Here is a 10,152-nt window from a genome sequence, read left to right on the forward strand (position 1 = left end):
TCTGGCCCCTGACGCCGCGTCCCGCGCGGCCGGAGCGGTGCGTGGAGGGGCTTCTCGGGATTCAAGGCCGGAGGGAGTTAAGTGGGTGTGATTGATGGAGTGGGTTTCTCTCGGGGTTCTAGGGGGAGGGGGTCGGTTAAAGTCCCCGAGTCCGGAGCCCGGATGGAGGGGGCGGAGCTAGGCTGAGCCGGGAGTGCCCGGATGGAGAGGGCGTGGCGTCGGCGGGAGAGGAATTAACCCTTTGTGAGCTGCGGGCGCCCGGGACCGTGGGTCCGGCGGGAGAGGCTGGAATGTCTGCCAAGCGCCCTGTCTTCCCAGCCTGGCTTTGGCCGCGTGCGTCTGCCTCTCGTCTGTGGTCGAGGGTTCTCGGCGTCCTTGTGGCTGTCCCCTCCGCTTGGTTAGTACGGACACTGGGAGCCGGGGAGGGCTGATCCTCCCCAAAGCGAGAGTGGAGGTGAGAGTGGACGCCTGAGGAACAGGTGTGAGCGCGGCGTCGGGGCTGCCGGGCGCAGGGAGGGGCCGTCGTGGGGACGGCGAGAGGGGAAATTCCGCGGGACCCGTGGTGAGCGGTGTGTGGGCTGAGTTGTGTCTGCCAATGACTGTGTGTCTGTGTTTTCAGGGAGGCGGGGGCTGAGTCAGTGGGAACAGGGCAAGGTTTTCAGGGTGACTCACGGTCCCCCACCTCAAGCCTGAATCAGACCCCGAGGGAGGGCTCGGGAGGGGGCGGAGGGGGAGTCAGGCGTCTGCCGTGGGGACCAGGATCCGCGGGGTGTCCAGAGTACAGGAAGTTTTTGCCCTCAAGTGAGGGCTGTTGTGTTTTGTGTTCCGGCGGCCGGGCGGGGTGGAGGTGGGGGGTCACGGTGGGAAGGGGCTCGGGGATGGGCTCGCGGATTTAGGGAAAGCTGAGTCAGTTCCCCGTGGGAAAGGGGAAGTGGTGGAGGGGAAGTGTCATCATCGCAGAAGGGGAAGCTGCGTTTCCTGGAAGTGAGGGCTGTGTTTTGTGTTCCGGCGGCCGGGCGGGGTGGAGGTGGGGGGTCACGGTGGGAAGGGGCTCGGGGATGGGCTCGCGGATTTAGGGAAAGCTGAGTCAGTTCCCCGTGGGAAAGGGGAAGTGGTGGAGGGGAAGTGTCATCATCGCAGAAGGGGAAGCTGCGTTTCCTGGTAACTTGGCAGCGCCCAGGGCACCACTTCCCAAGCGGGGATCTGTGCCTCTGATATCTGGACCCCTGGCTCCCCATTTTCCCATGTCTGGGCCTGGGGTCCCTCGACATGGAGGGAGGGGCAGCCGGCCAGGGCTGTACTTGGCCACAGGGAAGCGCAGTCCTTGCCCCCGAGCTGGGTCACCGAACGGAAGGCTGTGTGGGGAAGGGAGTGAGTTCTGGCAGAAACTCCACGTGAACGGCAGAGGGTCCGGTCCGCAGAGCAGGAGTGGCACGCGGGGACCTGGAGGTCCAAGCGCTTGCATGCAAACAGGCGACCGTGCCCTGTGGAGGGAGGACTGTTTTAACCAGAAACCCACTTGCCCTTGTGGGCTGGGTGGAAATTTCCCCGCAGCGCAGACTCTTCTAGCGAAGGTGAACTTTCCAGCCGCCCCCAGCCCCGGGGTGCTCGCTCTCCCCCGGCTTCCTGCCCGGCTCGAGCTCCAGCTGGAGCGCTGGCCCCGCCCCCGCCGCTTTGTACTCGACACTCGCAGCTCTTTGTACTCTAGACTCTCAATGGACCGTTCCTAGGAGCGGAGCCGGCTCCCTACCTGAGGGAACGCGGGGTAGGAGAGGAGGCGGCGCGGGGACCGCGATCCCAGGGTCTCAGGGGCGAGAAGGAGGAACTGAGGCTAAAGGGAAGGTGCCCAGGAAAGGGGAGCACTGCGTCCTTTGTGGTCGAGCCAGCACGGACGGGAAGGGATGGGGGGGGGGGCGGCGTGAAGGAGGAAGTGAAACTGGTTCTGGGTTCTTTAAGGGAGTGGGTGGTGAGAGTGGGACAAGGGTGATGTCACCGCCTGTCGGGCCCCGCCCTCCTCCCTCCCCAAGGACCCCCCCAGGACACTTACACACGCCGCTTCCGCTGCGCAAGTAGCCACGTCACGGGCAACCCCCGAAATCCCCCCTCCCTTGGGGGGCGGGGGCCACGTGGGCCGTGGGGAACCGCGTGGCCCCGGCGGGGAAGGGCATAGAGGATACCGGAGCCACGCGAGAAGTGCCACTGGGGACCGGGGTGCGCGACTTTTCAGAAGTTGGCTTGGGTTTTGGGGGGTCGGTGGGTGTTGAAGACAGACAGCCAGGAGAAGTGGAGCATCTGAAGGTACTGGGCTCGAGGCCGGGAGCTGGGACGGGGCTGGGGACGCGGTCGGGCGTGGGGAACGGAGCGCTCCGTTCGCGGCGCGGGCGGGTGTGAGTGCCGACGCCGCCGTGACCAGGGGCGCTCGGAGCGGGGAGGTCAGGCGCTGGGCAGGTGACGAGTGGAAGGCGGTCGGTGCTTTGTCTGCGTTGTGCATCTGTCTGCGGTCCATCGGTCCTAGGGCGGCGGGGCGGCCAGCGAGCATCTCGGGCGGACTAACAGGGAGCGCAGGCGGCTCTGTGGGTGCGTGGGACTGGCGGGGAGCGCTGTCCCCCAGGCCGGCCCGGGCGTGCGACTCGCCGCCTTGACCCACGCGGTCACAGGCCCCGCTGGCCCCGAGTGTCCGGTCCGAGATGGAGACCCTCGGTAGGTAGCCGCCGGGTCACGTCGGGGTCATCCGGGGCCGAGCCTGTCTGTCCAGCTCCGCCGCCCGTCTCCCCCCGCCCGCAGCGGCCAGGCTAACCTCGCTCCCATTGGTCCTGGGCAGGCTGTTACCGAGGCGGAGACGTGGGTTATGATTGGCTTTCTGGGCAGAGAGGAAGTCCTGTGATTGGCCAGGTTCCTGGAGCTCGCCAAGGCTGTCAGAGGACGCTCCCACGGAGGCCGGGTAAGCAGCTGCGGCGTTGACTGTTGGCTCCCGACTGGCCATCCCGGTCCCTGCTACTCCTCCCGGTTCCGAGCCACTCTCCTGGGCCCGCAGGGGCTCCTTAGGCCCGGTGGGCCTACCCTCAGGGAAAGCCAAGGCCTGGCTCCCTGCGCAGGCGGCAGAGCTGAACCTAGCCCTAGCCCCAGAACTCCCACTGTGTTTGGCCCGCTAACGCCACCCTTTGCCTCCTCCATTCTGTAGAATTGGCTGTGAAAGGCCCTGGGCGGCCCTCGGGGGCAGTGGGCTCTCCTGTCAGAGCGGTTGGAGTTGGGACCATCCCCCCAGAGAGCTGGGGCAGGGGGCCGTGCCCGATCTCCAGGGCTCCTGGGGCCACTGCTGACCTGGTAAGGGAAAAACTATGGCTGGGTTGGCAGTGTGTATACAGGCAGCTCAGGCTGTGCCTCCAGTAAGAACATAATCTCTTCCCTGACTCAGGCTGGATGCATCGGGCAGTGGACCCTCCAGGGGCCCGCGCTGCACGGGAAGCCTTTGCCCTTGGGGGCTTGAGCTGTGCTGGGGCGTGGAGCTCCTGCCCGCCCCATCCCCCTCCTCGTAGCGCATGGCTGCCTGGAGGCAGGTGAGAACTTGGGCCATCTTTCTATCTCCAGGAATTTGTCTTCCCATCTCCTGTGCCCCTCAATCTCTTTCATTCTCTGGGTTTCTGCCATTCTGTGGGCCTGGTGCAGTCCTCAGCTGCTTCCTCTTATTCCCCCGTCCCCTCCTTCCTGGGCAGGGACAATACTGCTCCATCTTGATGTACATTAACAGACTCCTTCTCTCTCCAGGTGCTCTGCCAGCATCGGGCAGTCCCCACTCTCTGCTCCCCTACCCCCTTCACATGGCAGTAGCTCTGGGCACCCCAACAAACCATATTATGTTCCAGGGTGAGTGAGGATTAAAGGTGCTGGGGATGGGAGGTAAGGCTGGGGCTTTAAAAGAATTCCTCCAACCCTGACCACTCCCCCTCTCCAACCCCTTCTGCTCTGTAGGACACCCACTCCAAGACCCCTCCATGGAAAGCTGGAATCCTTGCATGGCTGTGTGCAGGCATTGCTCCGGGAACCAGCCCAGCCAGGGCTGTGGGAGCAGCTCGGGCAGCTGTACGAGTCAGAGCATGACAGTGAGGAGGCCATACGCTGCTACCACAGCGCCCTTCGATATGGAGGAAGCTTGGCTGAGCTGGGGCCCCACATTGGCCGACTACAGCAGGTGGGATGGGGCAAGACATAATAGGCAAGGATTGTGCCTTCTGGCTCAGTGCCCTCATCTTATGCCTGCTTCTGCCCTGTCCCCTATACCCTTCCCCCACCTCTCCAGGCCCAGCTCTGGAACTTTCATGCTGGCTCCTGCCAGCACCGAGCCAAGGTCCTGCCCCCCCTGGAGCAAGTATGGAACTTGCTGCACATTGAGGTGAGACCAGGGCTGGCTGGGATGGGGAGGGGGGCTGGGCCAGGTATGCACCTGAGCCACTCTCCTCTCTTTTTGTCCTCAGCACAAGCGGAACTATGGGGCCAAGCGGGGGGGTCCCCCAGTGAAGCGAGCCGCTGAACCCCCAGTGGTGCAGCCTGTGCCTCCTGCAGTACTCTCAGGCCCTTCAGGGGAGGAGGGCCTCAGCCCTGGAGGCAAGCGCAGGAGAGGCTGCAACTCTGAGCAGGTATGGTTGTATGTGGGCAGATGGGCAGTGAGTGGGAGGACTGGGGCAAGGAATGGGATTCTCACACCCCCTTTTCTTCCAGACTGGCCTTCCCCCAGGGCTGCCGCTGCCACCACCACCATTACCACCACCACCACCACCACCACCTCCACCCCTGCCTAGCCTAGCCACCAGCTCTCCATTTCAGCTGGCCAAGCCAGGGCTGTGGAGTACCTTGCATGGAGATGCCTGGGGCCCCGAGCGCAAGGGTTCAGCACCCCCAGAGCGCCAAGTGAGCAACTGTCTGCTGACCTTCATCTCTTCCCTGCAAGTACCTGTGTCCTCCGTTCTTCACTCAGCATCCTCATTTGTCTCCCGTAGGACCAGCGGCACCCGCTGTCTCACCCGTATCCGTACTCAGCTCCAACCTACACCGCGCAACCCCCTGGCCACCGGCTGGTCCTGGGTGCGCCCCCAGGCCCAGGTCCCCGCCCCCCAGGAGCAGAGAGCCATGGCTGCCCGCCTGCCACCCGTCCCCCCGGAAGTGACCTTAGAGAGAGCAGAGTTCAGAGGTCGCGGATGGACTCCAGCGTTTCACCAGCAGCAACCACCACCTGCGTGCCTTACGCCCCTTCCCGGCCCCCCGGCCTCCCCGGCACCACCACCAGCAGCAGTAGCAGCAGCAGCAGCAACAATGGTCTCCGGGGCATGGAGCCGAGCCCAGGCATTGTGAGTGACGACCTCAGCGGGAAGATGGAGTGGGGCCATCAGTGGGAGCTTGTCTAAGGTGACTCGAGCAGACCTCTGACCAATCTCCTCCTCCACTTACAGCCCGGCGCTGACCATTACCAAACTCCCACGCTGGAGGTCGCTTCTCACCAAGGCCGCCTGGGGCCTTCGACACATAGTGGTCGGAAACCTTTCCTGGCAGCTCCTGCTGCCACTCCCCACCTATCCCTACCACCTGGCCCTCCCTCACCTCCTCCACCCCCCTGTCCCCGCCTCTCACGCCCTCCACAACCCCCTGCCTGGCTGAAGGGCCCAGCCTGCCGGTCAGCCCGTGAGGCTGGAGAGATCTTAGAGGATCTCTTCTTCGGGGCGGAGGGACGCCCTCGCCCTCATCCACTACCCTTCCCGCACCGTGAGGGCTTCTTGGGGCCTCTGGCCCCCCGTTTTTCTGTGGGCACTCAGGATTCGCACATCCCTCCTACTCCCCCAACCACCAGCAGCAGCAGCAACAATGGCAGCCACAGCAGCAGCCCTACTGGGCCTGTATCCTTCCCCCCACCTCCCTATTTGGCCAGAAGTATGGACCCCCTTTCCCGGCCCCCCAGCCCAACACTGAGCCCCCAGGACCCACCTCTTGCACCCCTAACTCTTGCCCTGCCTCCCGCCCCTCCCTCCTCTTGCCACCAAAATACCTCAGGAAGCTTCAGGCGCCCGGAGAGCCCTCGGCCCAGGATCTCCTTCCCAAAGACCCCCGAGGTGGGGCCAGGGCCATCCCCAGGCCCCCTGAATAAAGCCCCCCAGCCTGTGCCGCCAGCGGTGGGGGAACTGCCTGCCCGAGGTGCACGACTCTTTGATTTTCCCTCGACCCCGCCGGAGGACCAGTTTGAGGAGCCCGCTGAATTCAAGATCCTGCCTGATGGGCTGGCCAACATCATGAAAATGCTGGATGAGTCCATTCGAAAGGAGGAGGAGCAGCAACAACAGGAGGCAGGCGGAGCCCCTCCACCCCCCTTAAAGGAGCCCTTTGTATCACTGCAGCCTCCATTCTCCACTGATACAGCCCCAACCACCACTGCTGTTGCCACTGCCGCCGCCGCCGCCACCACCACCACCACCACAGCCACAGCCACCCAGGAACAGGAGAAGAAGCCACCACCAGCTCTACCACCACCACCACCATTAGCCAAGTTCCCTCTTCCCCCCCAGCCACAGCCGCCGCCACCCCCACTACCCCCAGCAGCCAGCCCAGCCAGCCTGCTCAAATCCTTGGCCTCTGTGCTGGAGGGACAAAAGTACTGTTACCGGGGGACAGGAGCAGCTGTTTCTACCCGTCCTGGGCCCTTGCCCAGCACTCAGTATTCCCCAAGTCCCCCATCAGGTGCTACTGTCCCACCACCCACCTCAGCAGCCCCTAGTGCCCAGGGTTCCCCAAAGTCCTCTGCTTCCTCATCATCTCAGTTCTCTACCTCAGGTGGGCCCTGGGTCCGGGAGCACAGGGCCGGCGAAGAGCCAGCCCTGGGCCCCATGACCCCTGTCCCGCCACCCCCACCCCTGCCTCTGCCCCCTGCTCGCTCTGAGTCTGAGGTGCTAGAAGAGATCAGTCGGGCTTGTGAGACCCTTGTGGAGCGAGTGGGCTGGAGTGCCACAGACCCAGCAGGCCCAGTGGACACGGCAGACCCTGTGGACACGGCAGACCCAGTGGACAGTGGAACTGAGCGACTAATGCCTCCTGCCCAGGCTAAGGAGGAGAGTGGTGGGGCGGTGGCAGTAACAGGACCAGGGAGCAGTAAGCGGCGGCAGAAGGAGCACCAGAAGGAACATCAGAAGGAGCATCGGCGGCATAGGCGGGCCTGTAAGGACATTGTGGGTCGGCGGTCCCGTGAGGGCAGGGTCAAGGCCAAGGCCAAGGTCCCCAAAGAAAAGAGTCGCCGAGTGCTGGGGAACCTGGACCTGCAGAGTGAGGAGATCCAGGGTCGCGAGAAGGCCCGGCCTGATACTGGTGGGGCCTCCAAGGCTAAGCCACCCACAGCTCCGGCCCTTCCACCAGCTCCTGCACCCTCTGCTCAGCCCACACCCGCATCATCAGCCCCTGTCCCTGGGAAGAAGTCTCGTGAGGAAGCTCCAGGGCCACCGGGTGTCAGCCGGGCTGATATGCTGAAGCTGCGATCACTTAGTGAAGGGCCCCCCAAGGAGCTGAAGATCCGGCTTATCAAGGTAGAGAGTGGTGACAAGGAGACCTTTATCGCCTCTGAGGTGGAAGAGCGGAGGCTGCGCATGGCAGACCTCACCATCAGCCACTGTGCTGCCGACGTTGTGCGTGCCAGCAAGTGAGTGAGGGACTGTCACCCATGAGGCTGCTGGCCTGGCCCAGTGGGAGGCTCCCTTCCCCCATCACCCTATTTCTGTCCTCATTTCATTGTCCTCCCACAGGAATGCCAAGGTGAAAGGGAAGTTTAGAGAGTCCTACCTTTCCCCTGCCCAGTCTGTGAAGCCGAAGATCAACACAGAGGAGAAGCTGCCCCGGGAAAAACTCAACCCACCCACACCCAGCATCTATGTATGTGTGCCCCTGCCAGAGGGTTCAATGCCAGTGTTGGGGGCTGATGGGGTGCTCTGAGCCTGAGACAGGGCTCTGATCTAGCCCTGTCTTCTGGTCGTCCCTCAGCTGGAGAGCAAACGGGATGCCTTCTCACCAGTGTTGCTGCAGTTCTGTACAGACCCTCGAAATCCCATCACCGTGATCCGGGGCCTGGCAGGTTCCCTGCGGCTCAGTGAGTGTGGGGGACAGAAAAGTGGGGGAGGGATGCAAGGATTTGGGGCTTTGGGACTCTGAGAGCCCCCACTCTTGAAGATCCAGGATAGTGGCTATAGTGAGCTTTCCTTAGTCATATGGAGGCTATATTTGAAGGATGCTCTGAGTGATGGGTGAGCTGGCCTCAGGCTTTTCTCGCATCTGTATTTCCAACAGTAGGCAAGTGGGAAAGGGATATATCTCAGGGCCTGGTTAGTCACTTTTAGTTTTCTTGGTGATTAAGGATGAGAAGAATAGATTAGAGAGTACCCCTGAAGACCCATGATTTGAGGCTTCTCTTTTTCAACCTTTATTGTACAAAATTTCAAACACATAAAAGTAGAGGGAACCATATAGAAATCAATCTTGTTTCCTCTATACCAGTGGTTCTCAACCTTCTGGCCCTTTAAATACAGTTCCTCATGTTGGGACCCAACCATAAAATTATTTTCGTTGCTACTTCATAACTGTAATGTTGCTACTGTTATGAATCGTCATGTAAATATCTGATATGCAGGATGGTCTTAGGCGACCCCTGTGAAAGGGTCGTTCGACCGCCAAAGGGGTCGCGGCCCACAGGTTGAGAACCGCTGCTCTATACCCATATATTTTCCTTCTACTGAGTTACTCAAAGTACATTCTAGGCTTTCACTTGACTTAAGTCTTTCATTGCATCTAATGATAGCTTAAAGAATCTGTCACTCATTAAGCACCTACTGTATGCCAAGTGCTGTGCCCATGTGGCCTCATGCATACCTGAGGACTGGTGGAGGAACTGAAGCTCAGAGCAGCAGTGGGAGAGGAGGTTGATGAGGGATGGCCAACCTTCCCAGCTTCCTGTGGGGCTGGGGTTCTGCCTATTCCCTGGCTTTACCTCTGTGAAGCCAATGTCCAGCCTGTCAGAGGCTTGAGGAGTAAGAAGGGACAGAGTGAGTTGGGTCCTCCATCCCTCCCTCTGCCTCTTCCCCGACATCATGCTCCATCTTCCCTTGCAGACTTGGGCCTCTTCTCCACCAAGACCCTGGTGGAGGCGAGTGGTGAGCACACCGTGGAGGTGCGCACCCAGGTGCAGCAGCCCTCAGATGAGAACTGGGATCTGACGGGCACTCGACAGATCTGGCCCTGTGAGAGTTCCCGTTCCCACACCACCATTGCCAAGTATGCACAGTACCAGGCCTCATCATTTCAGGAGTCCTTACAGGTGAGAGGCAAGCATAGGGAGGCAGGGATGCGGATCAGGGGACTTGGAGTGGGGCTGCTGAGGGAGGGCTCCTGGAAGGTGGCTGACTCAGCCTATGGCCAAGCAGGAGGAGAAGGAGAGTGAGGATGAGGAGTCCGAGGAACCAGACAGCACCACAGGAACCCCTCCTAGGTACCGTACAGTATGCCCGTTCCTTTCGTGACTTTTATTCCCTTCCCTGTGCTTCGCCACCAATGTGTGCTCTTCACCCCCACAGCAGCACACCAGATCCGAAGAACCATCACATTATCAAGTTTGGCACCAACATCGACCTATCTGATGCCAAGCGGTCAGTGGGGTTGAGGCCAGCAAAGCTGGGGCAGGATTGCTGATGGGTCTGCAGGGCGGGGATAGCCTCTCACTTTTATTGACTCCCTCACCGTCGCAGGTGGAAGCCACAACTGCAGGAGCTGCTGAAGCTGCCCGCCTTCATGCGGGTAACATCTACCGGCAACATGCTGAGCCACGTGGGCCACACGATTCTGGGCATGAACACGGTACAGCTGTACATGAAGGTCCCCGGCAGCCGAACGCCAGGTGCAGAATGCGCGCTGGGGGCGGGGCTGGTGTCGGTGCTGCTTTCAGCCAATGAGGGCCAAAGGGTGGCCTTGGGAAGGAGCTCAGCTCGGCTAGGCCAGCCATGGCGTTCTCTATTGCCCCCTGCAGGCCACCAAGAGAACAACAACTTCTGCTCTGTCAACATCAACATAGGCCCAGGCGACTGTGAGTGGTTCGCGGTGCATGAACACTACTGGGAGACCATCAGCGCTTTCTGCGAC

The 10,152-nt window shown here is 61.6% G+C and overlaps 1 protein-coding gene across 1 annotated transcript in view; it reads left to right on the forward strand.

Annotated features, from left to right (window-relative positions):
• Positions 1-10,152, forward strand: part of KDM6B (lysine (K)-specific demethylase 6B) — a gene marked incomplete at its 3' end in the record, with an annotated part of 20,821 nt that overhangs the window by 9,029 nt on the left and 1,640 nt on the right. The window contains exons 3-19 of the mRNA XM_014549809.1: positions 2,822-2,941; positions 3,182-3,324; positions 3,416-3,557; positions 3,766-3,864; positions 3,970-4,189; positions 4,298-4,390; positions 4,473-4,634; positions 4,717-4,905; positions 4,995-5,342; positions 5,445-7,669; positions 7,773-7,899; positions 8,008-8,113; positions 9,129-9,334; positions 9,441-9,505; positions 9,591-9,662; positions 9,762-9,910; positions 10,040-10,152. The exon at positions 10,040-10,152 is cut by the window's right edge and continues 1 nt beyond it. Coding sequence (XP_014405295.1) covers positions 3,421-3,557; positions 3,766-3,864; positions 3,970-4,189; positions 4,298-4,390; positions 4,473-4,634; positions 4,717-4,905; positions 4,995-5,342; positions 5,445-7,669; positions 7,773-7,899; positions 8,008-8,113; positions 9,129-9,334; positions 9,441-9,505; positions 9,591-9,662; positions 9,762-9,910; positions 10,040-10,152 — 4,311 coding nt within the window. The remainder of the gene's footprint in view (positions 1-2,821; positions 2,942-3,181; positions 3,325-3,415; positions 3,558-3,765; positions 3,865-3,969; positions 4,190-4,297; positions 4,391-4,472; positions 4,635-4,716; positions 4,906-4,994; positions 5,343-5,444; positions 7,670-7,772; positions 7,900-8,007; positions 8,114-9,128; positions 9,335-9,440; positions 9,506-9,590; positions 9,663-9,761; positions 9,911-10,039) is intronic.

The sequence above is a fragment of the Myotis brandtii genome, unplaced genomic scaffold (assembly GCF_000412655.1).
Source record: "Myotis brandtii unplaced genomic scaffold, ASM41265v1 scaffold573, whole genome shotgun sequence".
NCBI lineage: Eukaryota > Metazoa > Chordata > Mammalia > Chiroptera > Vespertilionidae > Myotis > Myotis brandtii.